Below are 18777 nucleotides of genomic sequence, written 5' to 3' on the forward strand. Positions count from 1 at the left end.
CCAATTAGGATCTAGAGATCTCACTCCCAGTTTCCCACATACCCACTCCATAGTCTCATTCTGATGGTAAATGGTTTGTTTACCAAATTTTTTGATGATTTCTGTTAAACACAGTACCATATTGTCACTAGAGTATTTCCATAATTCAGCAATGATATTGTCTTCACGAAATGCTTGTTGTTTTTAAGTTCTTTTATTTCTTCTATTGTTGGTGGCTTTGAGTTTCATTTCATTTTCTCGCGTTATATCTTATAGCCTTATCCTAAGTAGCGTATGTTATGTATTATATGAGTTATGCCGTGTTGCTACAAAGAATAATTGATTCTTGACTTATTGTCGAGTATTTCGTACTATATGCACATTTCCGTTCGTCTTGTGTGTCGTGGGCTTCGAGCATTCAAATTTAGATTCTTTTGCTGGAAGGTCGTGAATCACTGTTTGTATACGTCTGGGAACTATTTGGCACCAACGTCTGACTTCCGTTTAACTGTCAAGTCGAAACTCATACAAACGGAACTGTTGGTGAGCCTAACGGCGGTATGTTCGGTTTCAGTATGTGGTGGCGATTATTTCTATGACTTAAAATTAATATAGATTAGAAATCAAATATTTCTGAAGAAGAGTATTTATTTATAGTTATATCTTATGAGTTTAGTAAAATAATTGTATTGGTTAGAAGAATATCTCGTTAGTTGTGTATTACATGAGACGCGATTCCTGTCTAATTTGAAGACCAACTACTTTATTAAGATGGGGAAGAAAGGACAAGCTAAGACAGTTTCAAGCGAACCTTTGCCCACACAGAAGGATTTGGAAGTACGATCATTATCGATCTCGAATACTGACGGGCCCATCCTTGGTTCGTACTCTTTGATGGAAACTTTGGTGATGGTGCAGGTTAATAAGATTTTCTTCTGGCACCAGAAGTTAGGAAACTGGGTTTTTGCCGGTGAAGTTAAGCGAGAACCTTTTGAGACTGCCACAATGCTTGGTAACAGTGCAGGTGGTGTTACGGATCGTGAACAATCTGGTGTGCTTTATGTTGAACTGTGGATGTGTCGAAATGGCTCTGTCAGTATCCTAAAGGCATCTTGTTACTATTATAGTGCTAAAGAAAACGTTCTTAAGCATACCTATGTTGATTTGGAGAGTGTTCTAGGGTGAGTACGATTTTGTTTCTTTTTATGATGGCTTCATTCCCGAAAAGCTGGAAGGGAAATATGATGTGGGCTTACGGGTGACAATCACTGTAATGCAACAAGGAAAGATGGAGTGTATTTAATTCTCTTCTACTGGGAAGGGGAACACATTGAGAAATTCTTAAAGGACCGGTACTATAGCTACTCATTATTTCCTACATATTAATGAATACTCATTTGTAAAATTGTAGACCTTGATGTTTGGATTAGGACAGCAACAACATGGCTCAGACCTTGGCAGCACATATGTCTGGTCATTAGTGAAACCACAGACACAGAACATACTTTTTCCCTGTGTTCGTAGTCCTTTACCAGCTGTGTTCATATTTCCTTTGCCTGCTGATATCTGGTTTTCCATATCAACGAGTGGTGCTGCCCGCCCTCCTGATGAGACTCAAAACCAAAGGCGAGCTCATTGGGACTGAGGAGAAATGGAGACCTGGGATTGATGAGGCCAGCTACATGAATATAACAGTGTATGAAGATGTGTCCTTCATTGGGGTAATCGCACAGATGGGATTGTATGGTCATGGTTTATAGTACAAATATGAAGGGCGTGTAAGTCTCTGGTAAGATCCCAATTAGAGTATGGTTCCAGTGTATGGAACCCTCACCACAATTGATTTGACCGGGCAAGTTAGCCGTGGAGTTAGGGGCACGCAGCTGTGAGCTTCCATCCAGGAAATAGTGGGTTGAAACTCTACTGTCAGCAGCACTGAATATAATTTTCCATGGTTTCCTATTTTCACACCAGGCAAATGCTGGGGCTGTACCTTAAATAAGGCCACGTCCGCTTCCTTCGCACTCCCAGGTGTCTTCTATGCCATTATTGCTATAAGACCTATCTGTGTTGGTCCGATGAGAACTGGAAAGGAAAGCAGCTCGGGTTTGTTTGTTTTTTTTCCCCTGGGTTATTTCCGATAAACTAATATTGTTGCAAACTTTGGGCTGGGAAGGAGAGTGGTGGTGCCAGTTCTATGTGTGCTGTTTCAGTCCCCGTGCCAGAACAAGATGTGATTAAAATACCAAACCTGGGATCCTCTGAACCGAAGGCCTCGCTGCTGACCATTCAGCCAAGGAGTCAATTTACCAAAGTAGATGTTTGATAAATTTCCATCTTCTTTGATATCGTTTAAGAAAAGTTCAGCTGCTCCCTGTCCCTGTGGCGTGTCTCAGACGATGTCAGCACCTTTTCTTTCACATTGAGATGAAAAAATGAAGTCTTGTTTTTCATATTATACGTATTGAACCCGTAGTGAGGTGCACTTAATTCTGTAACTCTAGCAGTTGTTTTGCCGCCTGCCGGCTACATCATGTACGTGGTTAATAGAGCTTTCTAAGTCATAAACAGGATTGAAGAAATGAAGTACAAACTGTTTCAAACCATGTCACGACTTCTTAGGATTGTTATTGCTGCCTCCTGTGTGTGTAGTAAACTAGAACATGTTGATGATTAAACACTTGTGTGGTAAATTTGTCCAGGTTTCCTAAAACAAAAGTTCCATCGGCATCATTCCCAGCGTTAGCTTCCTCATCAGAAAATATGTTCTCAGCGTCCGCATTATGATCACATTCTTCTGTGCCTCATATCCACTAATTTCATCTTTAACGAGGATCTCTCATTACAACGTATAACTCTGATTTGGAAGGCGCGCCACGGTCTAATCAGTGATCTGCGGTCGCAGATTCACTATCAATTGTTTACCTCATATTTATAATTGTTTACCGAGCTTTTTCTTAAATATTTTCAACAAACTTGTAAATTTATTGAACATTTCCCTTGATCCAATCCCTTACTCCTCATCCTATAAAATATTATTTCCTCCAATCTGTCCAACTTTATCTTCATCTTCTTTCCTCCTTTTAAAAGCTCCACTCAAGCTTATTCTTCTACTTAAGTTATTCCATGGCAACTCGCCACTGACACCTCGAAACATTATATAGATGTTGATTCCCAGACGGAACCTGAAATACTTGTCCCGAATGAGTAAATTTATAATACCATTATAATTGGTCTGTTGTTGGACATTATAAATTTTACAGCTAACTCCACGGTATGCACTAGCCATGCGTCTTGGTGGCTGTGCTATTTACCAACTGATGAGCCCAACTTAGCACACTGGGGCGAAACGCTGGCAACCAGGAATGAGTTAGCTGGTAAATTTATAATGTCCAATAACGGACCAGTTATGTTGGTACCTCGAAACATGCCACATATGATATAGATGTTGATTCCCATAGGGAATCTGAAATATTTGTCCTGAATGAGTAAATTTATAATACCAATATAAATGGTCCGTTATTGGACATTATAAATTTTCCAGCTAACTCATTCTTGGTTGCCAGCGTTTCGCCCTCGTGTGCTAGGGTGGGCTCATCAGTTGGTACCTAGCACACCTATCAATACGCTGGCTAGTGCATACCGTGGAGGCCACTGCGTAGGCTAACTGGAGCCACCGGCAGTGCCAATGCACTAAGAGACTTTGTCTCATAACTAAAAAATTGATGCCTGCTTGGCCATCAGATGATATAGATGTTGATTCCCATAGGGAATCTGAAATATTTGTCCTGAATGAGTAAATTTATAATACCAATATAAATGGTCCGTTATTGGACATTATAAATTTTCCAGCTAACTCATTCTTGGTTGCCAGCGTTTCGCCCTCGTGTGCTAGGGTGGGCTCATCAGTTGGTACCTAGCACACCTACCAATACGCTGGCTAGTGCATACCGTGGAGGCCACTGCGTAGGCTAACTGGAGCCACCGGCAGTGCCAATGCACTAAGAGACTTTGTCTCATAACTAAAAAATTGATGCCTGCTTGGCCATCAGATGATATAGATGTTGATTCCCATAGGGAATCTGAAATATTTGTCCTGAATGAGTAAATTTATAATACCAATATAAATGGTCCGTTATTGGACATTATAAATTTTCCAGCTAACTCATTCTTGGTTGCCAGCGTTTCGCCTTCGTGTGCTAGGGTGGGCTCATCAGTTGGTACCTAGCACACCTACCAATACGCTGGCTAGTGCATACCGTGGAGGCCACTGCGTAGGCTAACTGGAGCCACCGGCAGTGCCAATGCATTAAGAGACTTTGTCTCATAACTAAAAAATTGATGCCTGCTTGGCCATCAGATGATATATATGTTGATTCCCATAGGGAATCTGAAATATTTGTCCTGAATGAGTAAATTTATAATACCAATATAAATGGTCCGTTATTGGACATTATAAATTTTCCAGCTAACTCATTCTTGGTTGCCAGCGTTTCGCCCTCGTGTGCTAGGGTGGGCTCATCAGTTGGTACCTAGCACACCTACCAATACGCTGGCTAGTGCATACCGTGGAGGCCACTGCGTAGGCTAACTGGAGCCACCGGCAGTGCCAATGCACTAAGAGACTTTGTCTCATAACTAAAAAATTGATGCCTGCTTGGCCATCAGATGATATAGATGTTGATTCCCATAGGGAATCTGAAATATTTGTCCTGAATGAGTAAATTTATAATACCAATATAAATGGTCCGTTATTGGACATTATAAATTTTCCAGCTAACTCATTCTTGGTTGCCAGCGTTTCGCCCTCGTGTGCTAGGGTGGGCTCATCAGTTGGTACCTAGCACACCTACCAATACGCTGGCTAGTGCATACCGTGGAGGCCACTGCGTAGGCTAACTGGAGCCACCGGCAGTGCCAATGCACTAAGAGACTTTGTCTCATAACTAAAAAATTGATGCCTGTTTGGCCATCAGATGATATAGATGTTGATTCCCATAGGGAATCTGAAATATTTGTCCTGAATGAGTAAATTTATAATACCAATATAAATGGTCCGTTAGCCTACGCAGTGGCCTCCACGGTATGCACTAGCCAGCGTATTGGTAGGTGTGCTAGGTACCAACTGATGAGCCCACCCTAGCACACGAGGGCGAAACGCTGGCAACCAAGAATGAGTTAGCTGGAAAATTTATAATGTCCAATAACGGACCATTTATATTGGTATTATAAATTTACTCATTCAGGACAAATATTTCAGATTCCCTATGGGAATCAACATATATATCATCTGATGGCCAAGCAGGCATCAATTTTTTAGTTATGAGACAAAGTCTCTTAGTGCATTGGCACTGCCGGTGGCTCCAGTTAGCCTACGCAGTGGCCTCCACGGTATGCACTAGCCAGCGTATTGGTAGGTGTGCTAGGTACCAACTGATGAGCCCACCCTAGCACACGAGGGCGAAACGCTGGCAACCAAGAATGAGTTAGCTGGAAAATTTATAATGTCCAATAACGGACCATTTATATTGGTATTATAAATTTACTCATTCAGGACAAATATTTCAGATTCCCTATGGGAATCAACATCTATATCATCTGATGGCCAAGCAGGCATCAATTTTTTAGTTATGAGACAAAGTCTCTTAGTGCATTGGCACTGCCGGTGGCTCCAGTTAGCCTACGCAGTGGCCTCCACGGTATGCACTAGCCAGCGTATTGGTAGGTGTGCTAGGTACCAACTGATGAGCCCACCCTAGCACACGAGGGCGAAACGCTGGCAACCAAGAATGAGTTAGCTGGAAAATTTATAATGTCCAATAACGGACCGTTTATATTGGTATTATAAATTTACTCATTCAGGACAAATATTTCAGATTCCCTATGGGAATCAACATCTATATCATCTGATTGCCAAGCAGGCATCAATTTTTTAGTTATGAGACAAAGTCTCATAGTGCATTGGCACTGCCGGTGGCTCCAGTTAGCCTACGCAGTGGCCTCCACGGTATGCACTAGCCAGCGTATTGGTAGGTGTGCTAGGTACCAACTGATGAGCCCACCCTAGCACACGAGGGCGAAACGCTGGCAACCAAGAATGAGTTAGCTGGAAAATTTATAATGTCCAATAACGGACCATTTATATTGATATTACATGCCACATAGTCGACCATCTCGTCTCCTTATTCTAAGTCTTCCCAGCTCGATCCCTATGTATAAACGACCGACGCTGTGTTTATCAACACATCACTCAAGAACAAAGCAACAAATATAAATAATATCGACCATAATTTATAGTTTAACAGAGGAACAGAACTTTAACCAGTGTTAATCACTGGGTGAAGGAAAAAGAACGGTGAAGAGAGTGAATGGAGTCCTATTAGAAAGCTTGAATGAAATTCAAAATAATGGTCATTTTAAACATTAATGTTACTTGTAATATTAAATCTGATCAACTAGCAATACTTGTCACATACTTAGCTCAATCAGTCCTTCATACTTACCAAAGACCGGGCGAGTTGGCCGAGAGTCGCGCAGCTGTGAGTTTGCATCCGGGAGATAGTGGGTTCGAATCGCACTGTCCGCAGACCTGAAGATGGTTTTCCATGGTTTCCCATTTTCACACCAGGCAAGTGTTGGGGCTGTACCTTAATTAAGGCCACGGCCGCTTCCTTCCTGCTCTTAGACCTTCCCTATCCCATCGTCGCCATAAGACGTATCTATCTCGGTGTGATGTAAAGCAAATAGCATACTTACCAAAGGACCCCCTCCAATTTCTATCAGACACATCCTAGCGGTCTTCTTACTAGATGGAGACAAGAAGCTGACATCAATAACCGTCTCTGCACTTAATGATGTAAAAAAACCAAGAAACAGATTATTCAGTTCTTAATAATATTATTAATCAGTTTTAATTGAATTCTGTATATTTAGACACGAGCTATTAATATATTTTATACTTAGGTCGCAGTAAGATCAAGCAGTTGAAGTGATCTTAAACAGTTAACGAACTTCAAAGGTATTTTTAAACAAAAACAAAAAAAAAAAGCATTGCTGGTACCAATGGGATTAAACATTTTGAATAGAAATATTGGGTGATATCAATAAAATGGAGGAATTGCTTTTTACTCCCAATTCTGAAGAGATTATATCCATATCAATAAAGTGCAAGCACTATTCTCACAACATTTAGGGGTGAGCAATATGCTCTGTTTTCATATATGAACATTTACCTTGGATTATGGAGTTATCTCTGATAGCTGAGTGTTGGATGGTTTTATATTGTATGAAATTGTACAAACTTTGCAGAGATCTTTACCTAATTGAGCAGGAAAATTTCAGGTGGCTAGTGGAACACTTTCTAGGACAAGATTCCAATGAAACTAAGAGGATGAGCATTATGTAATGAAGGAAAGATTGTATGTGGTCCTGGATTTCCATCCAGTGTGGCTGAAGATTTCGCAGTGAATCGAAGTACAGTATCTCTTCAATTATCTTGGAATAGATGCAATAATAAGAAAAGTGCATACCGGTATTTGGATCACTCTCCATGAACTTGAGGCTACAAAAGCTGAAAGGCTGCTGCGATCAGTGATGTTGGAGGTGAAATTTCATAATTAATCTGTATTGTCAGCCTCAGCAAGATAGAAGGTCTTAACTCCACCTTTAAAACTGTTATTCCTCTCTATTTTATTTTTAAAAGGGGCATGTTTAGTGTCTTCCTTGCGAGACATCTTCAGCCTAAAAATATTCTTGATAACACTAAAAAGAATGACCCATCCTTAAAATGTTTAAAAGTCAAGATGATTCACAGTTATAAAAACAGTTCATGTCGTTAAAAATTGTCATAGGAACAAATTACTGAATGATAACAGTTCCATCGAGTTTAAAATGAAAAATCAGTGTGATGACAGTATTCTAAAAGCGGAAATAAATCTTGAATAAAGTTAACATCATCTCAAGTTTATTGAAACTTGAGTAACGTATGTGTCTGGTTAAACAGGGCTTGTTTTCCTAGGTGGAATTTCTCAGTATACTGGTTATGTAGCTGGACAAATCCTGTGGTCCATATATTGTTGGTAGCCTATGTGAAAAATTTTCTCCACCCTGTTTTTCTTTCCCTCTCTTGTCCGGCCAGCTCGTGTGTGCTCCTGTGTTCCTATGACAATTTTTAACAACTTACAAAATTGTACAAAACTATTTTAATCCTCCTAGTCAATCCTATATATTTTACGTCCAATTAAGACAAAACTTCACACATAAAGACATGTTTTGACCCGGCATTGGGTCATCGCCAGTATGACGTATAAATAAAGGAACACACAAAATGAAATGTTGAAACAGTCTGAGAACTGGACTCCGTAGTCAGAGAACCAGGGGTCACATAACGCTGCTTCAACTTCAGTAATGCTTATGTGTAGGCTATCAGCCCATGTCGGAACACAACGTTTACCACGAATATCTCCAGCTAGACTGTTTTAACTATCAACATTTTGCAGTTTTTAACTTCCATCATGCTTTTTAGAAAACTTTTTTAACATTTCATTTTGTGTGTTCCTTTATTTATACGTCTTACTGGCGATGACCCAATGCCGGATCAAAACATGTCTATTTGTGTGAAGTTTCGTCTTAATTGAACGTAATGTATATAGTATTGACTAAGAGGATTAAAATAGTTTTGTACAATTTTGTAAGAAGTTCAACCGTCAATACGGATTTAACATGAGATTCATAGTCTGTAATTTTTAACAACATTAACTGTGTTTATGTCATCTTGACTCTTAAACATTGTTTTTAGTGTTATGTGTTTGCTATTATAATATTTTAGGCTGAAGATGTCTCACAAGGAAGAGACGAAGGAATAACATTGTACAGTTTTGTAAATGTGGAGTTAGTTAAGGAGTTCACTGCGTTAATGTAATTCTAAAGAAGTACCATATTTACGAGTGTTTATGTTGCTGGCCTCGATCGGTACACATTCGTACATATGGACAAATTCAGATGTTTGCAGGGTAATGTGCTGTTGGATGGTCCCTTGTCCCATGACACCGTAAACCAAAAAGAGATTTTACAGTAAGTTCTAAAGTTATTTCGTCATGATCATCATATTCTAAAGGCTGCAGCCACAGTTGTCTATCTTGAGCCAGTCTTTTCAACTCAGTGTAGGTCTTGCACTTCATCCTCAGAAGCAGGTTCTTGTAGTAAGACACTCTGGGTCGTCCTCTTCCTCTTTTTCCAGCAATTTTTCCTTCAGTGATATTACAAAGGAACTACTCATGCCGCAGAATGTGACCAATAAATTTTATTTTCCATTTTTCAGTTTCGGTTATCAGACTCCGTTCTTCTCTTATCTCTCTGAGGACTTCGGTATTGCTCTTCATTTCCGTCCAACTTATCCTCTGCATTCTTCTCCAGATCCACATTCCAACTGCCTCTAGTTTTTTCTTTTCTTGCATTTGTAAACACACACAAAAAAAAAAGAAATGAAGTATTACTGGTACCACCTATGAAATAAATAAAATGTCTATTGAAAAATGACTTGGCATTAACTGTTCACAGGAGATGATATTCAACTCAGAGGAAGTAAAAATTTACTGTGAACTGTGCAGCTCCTTGTATCTTCACCACTTTTACAGATAGATTTGAAGTTCACTGTCTTGAACACCTTAGTATGCCTGCACCTAATATATCTATATAAATATAAAATACGAGTTTTGTCTGTACATTGCTCAGAATTTGAAAAGAATGGTATTTCTGTATCGGCCATGTCCACAGTAACAAGGAAATGCTCTTTTTACTTTTCTGTCTGTCTGTATGTATGTACACGCATCACTAGAAAACGGCTAAAGAGAATTTAATAAAAATTAGTTTGCAAAGTTGGCGAATAAGTCTCTACAATCTAGACTATAAATAATTTTATTCATGCTGAGTCAAATGGTAGTTTAGGGGAAGGCCTAAAATTTAATTCTAAAATATTTACGTCATTAGTGATCCTATCTCATTGAAAACTGGTATACAAAGTTGGAGAATGAGAAACTACAATCTAGGCTATAAATCATTTTATTCACACTGAATGAAATGGTAATTTAGGGGAAGGCCTAAAATTTAATTGTCAAATATTTATATTATTAATGGTCGTATCGATAAATACTACATAACCAAAGTTATATAGAATAAAATTTCCAATCATTTATGTTTTATTCAGTCTTACCGTACCGACTATGATAAGAGTGGTATTTCAGAGTCAGGTGAAAACTAAATGTGAAGGCCTAGAGTATCGAAAGCTCATAACATTTATGAACAATAACATTACATTGACCATTGTTTGTTGTGATGTTATTTGTCTCATACTGCCTCTCAACTCCAATAGATGGTATAATAGCCTGACTGAATATTGGCGGGAAATAGCTGGGGAGTTAGAAAATTTTCTTCTTTAGAATGCCATTCCTCTGGTTCATACATTTTCTGATACAGCTGGTATGTAACACATGGGTTCTTCATAGTATTCCAGTTATTCGATCCCTACTCTGACGCGCTGTTTTGAATGAGCAGTGTGCATACTTAAGGCAGAGGCTGACTTAGTAGTATTAGTAGTAGTAGTAGTATGGCCTGTTCTAGAATAACAATTTAGGCCTATTCCAAATTATAGCACCACAATTCACTAAATAACTCAAAATTCAACCCTAAAAAGAACCGTTTCTTAAGAAAAACTTCTTCCTCTTCACTTTTATTAAATTCTACATTCATTTTTTTCCAAATTATCAGTGAAGAGGGGGTTTCTCCTCTGGCTTGGAGGAAAAATTTGTCTCCAAGGCAGATAGATTTTTCCGCTGCCAGTGTAGTGAATTGATATTTTCCGACTCATCGGGTACTGCTAGGAAACAGATTAGTAAAAGTGCATAGTTTTTGCCCTGGGAGTCACCACTATTCGACCCTCTCCCCGCCAAAAAAAGACGAAGAGTGTTCACAAATCACGGCTGTCTGCGGCTTGGTCATTCCAGCTCTGGAACTTTGGACTGTTAGATTGGCAGTGTAGTCCTGTTAGTTAAAAGTGAGAAAATATGTGGTGTTTCATTTGATCGAGTATTTCATATGAAAGCATTGCTTTTAATCGCGCCATTCCTACTGACGTCATTGTAATGTATGTATGTATGTTCGTTTCAGTTGGGAAAACCACTAAGACAGTTTTTCTGAAGATGTAAAAAGGCAGGTGGAGAGTGAGAGTCTACCATTCTAATGAAAAATCTCCAACCTGATTGTGATTGACGGTATGCAAGCGGTTCTACCATTACAGTGAAAATTCCCTAACTCAGTCTTCATAATGAGAAAATATGTTTGGTGACTTCCCCGTTGCGTTTCTAGGGTAATGCATTAAGAGCTATGCAATTTAATACAATCTCGCTCACAACGTGTACGCTAGAATTCCGTAGCAAAGCACGGGTACATCAGCTAGTTCTTATATAAAGTAGTATAAAATTTATTTTTCTTCCACCTATTCCACCTATTCCACCTATTCAATACAATCTTTCCTAAGAAAATCCCACAAAGATTCATTAAAGATTTGGACGTAACGATGAGAGGGACACTAAAAGAACTGCTACAACTGCCTGCTGAGGTCGCTAATGATATGATGTATATGGACACAAAATTTAAAGGCTTGTGTCTATTTTGTTCAGCCTGGAAAGTCCTAATGCAACATATCAATACATGCAAGATTTTTCAGCTTGCAGATAATCACACCATTAATACAACTAGGAATTTTCCTCAAGAAACTTCTGACAACATTGGGAATTACAGATTGTGAACGAACTTGATTAGGTTGACACCAGAGCGTTTGAGAACTGGAGTAATAAGCCTCATAAAAGCAACATACTCCAGCTAACAAATGGATTAGGACAATTGCCTCTGTCGATGTTGTCACAGAGAGATAGAAACTCTTGCGCATGTCCTGGGATCCTCTTGACATGTTCATATCATCAGATCCCTGCTTGCTTGAGGCTATGGGGAGGTGGATGGTCTCTCAACTGATGGAAGCAGCAGGCGAATAAATGTTGTTGCCATTGACCCTTACACATCAATAGGCTACAAACTGGAGCAAGAAGTTTGGGAAGGTGAAGGCGAATATATCAGAGAAGGAGCACGGCGAATGGGAATGTCTGAATGCCAGTCCCTGTCAGTGGGCTCTGCACAATGATCAGCTTCTGCCTACATCATTGCTCGTTTCCCTCTTCAACGATCTAACCAGCTTTCAGGCTAAATACTCAACAGACATTAAGATATCATGTAGATTTATTAAAGGTGGATTTTAACAATATAATTTCTTATTTAATCTAATACTTATCCTTCTTAAGAAAAATGTTCTTATTTAACAAAATCGTCATTATATTTTAATTGTAAGCCGTGACGCTGTCCGAGCCTTGGAAGGAGCATGACAACCGGTCTCCTAACTGCAAGAGACACGCCACAGTTGCCATCACGAGAGCATTAGATCCATGAGCAGCATGGGTTCAGTAGTGTGAGAGTGTCGACAGCATTCATCAAAGATGTTAGCTCCATTATGGTTGGTTTAGTGTCTCCTTGTATTCTGTTCTCTTTAGATCCACTTAACGTTTTCGTTGGTTTTGATTGATTTACATTAGATCCAACTTTAATTTTGTACGTCTTTTGAAGCAATTAACTTTTTGCTCTGACTCGGTAAATGTGATTTTGCTGAGACTATGGGATGTTGTTTCAAAAACTGATTCAGCCTTATGTTCTTCTTCCGAAATGGTCATTGAAACTGTCTACTGCATACCTCAGAAAACTCATATTTACAAATTTTTTATTGATCTGAAACTGAGGAGACTCTTTTGTGCTCTGAAGAGTTTCTCCTAAAATTTTGCTCAGTTTTATTGATATCCATTAGCTTGGAGGCCTTTTCAGTTCCCTATCTGTTTTGAAACTTTAAATGACACTTGAGACCAAAGATTCACTGAAAAGTGATTTCACCAGCAGTGGTTGTAGAGAACTAGATCTATATTTTAAGTGTGCGAATTCAAGTTCCAGTTTCTCCTCATCTTCGCTTAGTTGTAGCACTTCAATGCTACTGACTTGTATCAAGCATGAAAGCACGAGTTAGCAGTTTCCAGCTGCTTGTCTTCTCCCTCTCCTCTCCTCTTCTCTTCCTACTGGGCGAGTTGGCCCTGTGGTTAGCTGTGAGCATGCATCTGGGAGATAGTGGGTTCAAACCCCACTGTCGGCAGCCCTCAAGATGCTTTTCCGTGGTTTCCCATTTTCACACCAGGCAAATGCTGGGGCTGTACCTTAATTAAGGCCACGGCCGCTTCCTTCCCATTCCTAGACCTTCCCTGTCCCATCGTCGCCATAACACCTATCTGTGTCGGTGCGACGTAAAGCAATTAGCAGAGGTTTTCTCTTCATCTCGGTTGTTATCTCCATTTTGTGCATCCTCCTGGGTATCTTTTCCTCTGTCGTTCTCTCCATCTAAGGAGGGGAAACTTCCAAGTGTAACAGCCCTATTTCCCACAAATTTTGTTGAGCGAACACGTTTTGGTTTCCCTGTGCCTTTTGGATGGTATCAATTTCAGCTGATGCCGTGGCTACTTCATACTTTTGTTGCCCGTGTTCAAGTCCTGATGATATTTTTTGTTTCTTATCTACGTATCTCAATTGAAACATGAATGTTTCTTATCAAGTTAGTGGATACAAGGGCATTATGTTGATTGTAAAATTATGACTGGGATCCACAATATGTGGTAATTTTCAGGGATTACAATGTTTTATTAGTTCATTCTTGTATTTACACTTCAGGGAGATGATACCAATCGTAGAAATCTTGTACACCATGACCATGCAGGTTTGCCACAGTTACAATGTCACTTGGGAAAGAAATGTTGTTAACATTACTGAAGGTTTCATATATTGGCAATATGTTTGCAACAGATCATGCATAACGGATGATTTTTCCAAAAATTGGCACTTGCAGTTGATTATGAATCAATGCATGGATTTTTATTGTATTGTCATATCCCTTTGCTGTGCAATGAGTGTAGAGCAATTGATTCATTCACCAGACAGAACATTTAATAGACAACGATATTTCAAAATACAAATCGTCAATGGATCACAGTAAATAAATCAAACAAGTAAATAAATCAAACCAGGCGCAAAAGTTTGAGGTTGCAGCGAAAGCCACCACATCGGTTGATCTTCCTACTTGCTAAGAGACACATAAAGCACGTCGGAAACTTTGCCCATCATTTTCTTGGAAATGGTTGAATGATAATGAGAGTGATAATACATACAGATGGTGGAGTGAATGAAGTGCTTCAAAATGCATTGGCAATACCCAACTTTTGTCAAGCAAGATATATTCCCTGTGAGGCAGAGAACTTCAATCGACGTGATGAACAACTTACGACACACCAAATTTTCGAATCAGCTACAGCCCTTGTAGCAGTGAGAAACGGTGAGGAAGAGGAGGAGACAAACAAGATTCAAACCCACGAACAGGCCCACAGTGCATTTGTTACAAAAAGGCCATTATATTTAACTCTTCCATTCTTCTTGAACTACTGCATTCAGCAAGAATAGGAAACAAGTTTCTTTGTTTGATCTGTTGAAGAAAGTACTGTATAGGGTTTTATGATGGAGCGTATATCCAGTGTTCTGAAATAGTGTCAGCATGATATACTGCATAGACCTCTGGAGAAAACATTACAAGCATACCGCCTGTATTCGGTTGAAAATAATTAATAGTTACAATTCTTGTTTTATTTTCCACCTAATTCAATACACAAAAATGTTTGTCTCTAGAAGGACATTTTATTGCAATACAAACATTAACATGGACATGTTTCGCTCGTTATATTGAGCATCTTCAGCCTCAAGGTAGAGTCTCAGTACTGCAACAGACACAGCTAGGCATTAAAGCGTGAAAAAAAGGGATACATTCATTCATGAATGTTACAGTACACCAACAACTAAGCATCATTTATTTAGTGTCTCTTTTAACCACGCTTCAATAACAAACACAACAGCGTAAAAATAGGCCGACTCAAATCAGATGAAGATTGGTGAAAACTATTAATATGACATATCCAGTAAACCTTCAATGCGTCATCTTTTAATACTGTTGTGGTTTCTCAACTAAAATGAAAATGCAACGAAGGAGAAAAACATTGCAAGTTTAATCTTCTAACATCACTGATTTCAAATATGAGATTTAATTTAGAAAAATAACTTAGCACTGAATAGTGTTAGAAAAAAGTGGGAACCTACGAGAAAGAAAAATAATAATAATAATTTTTAGCCAAATCTTAGAGTTGTTTAGAACATTACTATGACTTGGACATCGATATTTTATGATCAATGTCTAGACCATCACAGATATATTTTAATTGTTAATTCTTTTTAATTATGTGTTATTTAGTCATAATATTTTATGGATGTAAAACAATTTTTACAAAAATTAATTATTAGAAGGTTCATTGCAAAGACTCAGCCTTGAGATGATCGTTTAAAAAGGCTGAAGATGCTCGATATAACGAGCAAAACATGTCCCTGTTAATGTTGTAGAGACAATAAACAGTTTTATGTATTGTAAAATAAAACAAGAATTGTAACTATTAGTTTTAAAGATAAGGGGGTACAGTACTTGGCATAACTTAATAACACAATTCAAGATCGCGCAGGTGTTACAAACAAAACACACGGATAAAGACTTTAAGTGATCAAACACATATTGAAACTTATTAGAGAAGATTTTCAAAACCTGAACACGGCACACGCAATGTGAAAATATAACTTTAAAAAAAAAAACCACGTGGTTAGCGGAAGGCTTGCCACGAACAACACTTCATGAAAATTGACAATGAAACTGAAAGAATTTCTTATAGACAGTGACTTACCATTTTCTCCAACAGTTCAGACAATTACAGATTACGAACAGCAACACAGATTCTGCTTGACGGACACACTCAAATGCCTTCTCAGAGATAATTGGCAGCTCTCTCGGGATGCGAATATTGAACTCGAGCAAACATAATGAAAAACACAAACAAACAGGAATTAGGAATGCACATATAGAAACTACCACCTTTAAAAGAACATGACATTAATTGAATTACACTTCTCGCCATTTACAGCGATAACCACGTGGTCAAAACAACTTGAAACCAATGAAGGTAGCGAGGCAAATTTTGAAAATGATTTTACAAAAGTTAGCTGACTACGATTATTGTCAACCTCCCCTTCTTCCATAACCACGCCCTGCTACCAACATTGCGGTGGGCAGTGGTTGACATAAATGATGGTTATAAGACAGTTAACTTATAAACATATCATGCAATTCAAAACCATACGTGAGGTAAAACTTAACTTACAGGTAGTTCAAATGACAACTATGGAAAGGACGTGGAAGTGGCGGGAGCCCCATTGAGGTCCGTGAGAAAGTATGTTATGGGGAAGAAATCTCCCTCAATCTATTAATTATAACAAAAGAAAAGATACAAAATCAAATCAAATAAAACAAATGACATAGTGGATGACAATTAAGAACACACAAATCAAAGGATATTTAAATAAACTGTCATCTAATCCAGTTCTTCAGACAATAGAAGATAAACCTTTAACATAGAAGTTGATACCATGTGAATGGAGGCAACCCCCCCCCCCCCCCAAAAACCCAAGATTTTAAATATGACGTACATTATCGCTTATCAATAGAGAAAGTTACATTTACATTAATTATGAATACTAAGCGTGAAAGGAATTGCCTCCGTAAACAAGATACTATGACTGTCTGTCGAAGAACAGTCATTCAAAAAACTTGAAAATTGGTAAATGTGAAAGTCTAGGGAGAAACTCCAATACGCAAAACAAAATTTTGCATTATCACGGAAAGTTACGTTACATGAGAAAAGGCCAAAACACAAGAAATAATTAAATGAAATCAAAGACTATAGCGCTTACCGTGAGACACCAGGGACCCCGAGCACATGCGCTCGCTAAGTCAGTCAGATGGAAAAGACCCAGAACACACGTATCGCACACATAAAGCTGGCAGAGGCCAGAAATTGTCCGATCACGAAATAACCAATGGGGACACAGAATTACCCTGGACCCCCCCGTATTCACCAATTGAAAATGTTAATATTCTGGCCAATAAGGAATTTTGTCATTTTGGCTCATCACCGAGCTTTTCTAGTGACTTCTTTATGATGACACAGGAAACATCTCACAATTCCTTGCCAAAGTCACACGTGTCACTATAGTATGATTCACAAGTTACCTAGCCTATTAAAATACCAAAACCGAGCTCGATAGCTGCAGTCGCTTAAGTGCGGCCAGTATGCAGTATTCGGGAGATAGTGGGTTCAAACCCCACTGTCGGCAGCCCTGAAGATGGTTTTTCCGTGGTTTCCCCATTTTCACACCAGGCAAATGCTGGGGCTGTAACTTAATTAAGGCCAAGGATGCTTCCTTCCACTTCCCAGGCCTTTCCTGTCCCATCGTTGCCATAAGACCTATCTGTGTCGGTGCGACGTAAAGCAAAAAAAAAAAAAAAATCTTTTCAAACACAATTTTACACCTTAACAAATTTTAAACCAAACTTTTCCATGATTTGTTTTTTTACAATAAGTTCAAAATTTCTTTTAAAAAACACCATTTAACATAAAAATGAACATTTTTCATAGGTCAAAAATAATCAATGTCCATATCCTTGAATGAAAATTTTTTAATATAACAACTTAAGAAAATAAATTTCAAAACTTCTCATTTGTTCATCAAGTCCATTGCTTCTTCACATTTGTAAATTTAAAAAAAAGTACACAAGGATTTTGATTGCTTCCCCATTATCTGTCCAAACACCTGCGACAGAAGACACCACTCAAACTTATTCGTCTACTAATGTCATTCCATGCCATCTCTCTGCTGATTTACATCTTTACAGACGAAAGGACTTCACACCAAAAAGCTCTATTCAACGTCAATATACCTTTGACTTTCGCTCCTTCAAGCAAGATAAATAAGACTATAGACAGCTGAACAGCTACTTAAGAAGACTGTTTTCTTATCTTAACACACGAAATTAACATCTTTAACAGTTTAACTTTACTTTTACAGTTTAACTTTACTTTTTGTTATCCTCCAGTATTCAAGGAAACACATTTCTATTTCACTATTGCTCTACCCTCAACAGGTTTTGGGCGCATTGACTCACCGCAGGAGACTACCCTCATTTTTCCGTATTGAATGTATGTTAAAGGAGACTATTTCCACCTATTCAATACTTTTAAATACTTTTAAAGTGTTGACATGCAGCTTGATACTACGATTTTAACTAAGCACATTCTAATAATTTTATGTTAGACAAACACCTACATTGATATCCTCTTTTTATGATTTGTAAGGACAATCAGGATCCTTATTATTCACCTTACAGGTTTGAGTTTGATGCTGATGATGCCCTTAATATGGGCAAAACATGTCCCTTGTAACTTTTATGATAAGATTTAATTCTTAATTTAATAGATCTCTTTGTATTGAATAGGTGGATATTAAAAATAACACTTGTAGCATACTTTGTATTTACATACCACATAGTAGAGCAGGTTGGCTTTTTTCTCCCAAGTCTTCCCAGCCCAAACTTTGCAATATTTTTGTAACGCTACTTTCCTTTGGATTTTTTCCAGTTCTTGAATCAAGTAATCCTAGTGAGGGTCCCATACTCTATGCGGAGTCTTATCAAAGACTTGTATGCCCTCTCCTTTACATCTTTACTACAACCCTTAAACA

The 18777-nt window shown here is 38.4% G+C and overlaps 1 protein-coding gene across 1 annotated transcript in view; it reads left to right on the forward strand.

The window, feature by feature from the left end:
* Positions 1–532: 532 nt before the first annotated feature.
* LOC136875401 (uncharacterized) overlaps positions 533–18777 on the forward strand; it is a 169074-nt gene continuing 150829 nt past the window's right edge. Inside the window, exon 1 of the mRNA XM_067148951.2 lies at positions 533–1160. Coding sequence (XP_067005052.2) covers positions 751–1160 — 410 coding nt within the window. The 5' untranslated portion in view covers positions 533–750. The remainder of the gene's footprint in view (positions 1161–18777) is intronic.

Source organism: Anabrus simplex, chromosome 6 (genome assembly GCF_040414725.1).
Source record: "Anabrus simplex isolate iqAnaSimp1 chromosome 6, ASM4041472v1, whole genome shotgun sequence".
NCBI lineage: Eukaryota > Metazoa > Arthropoda > Insecta > Orthoptera > Tettigoniidae > Anabrus > Anabrus simplex.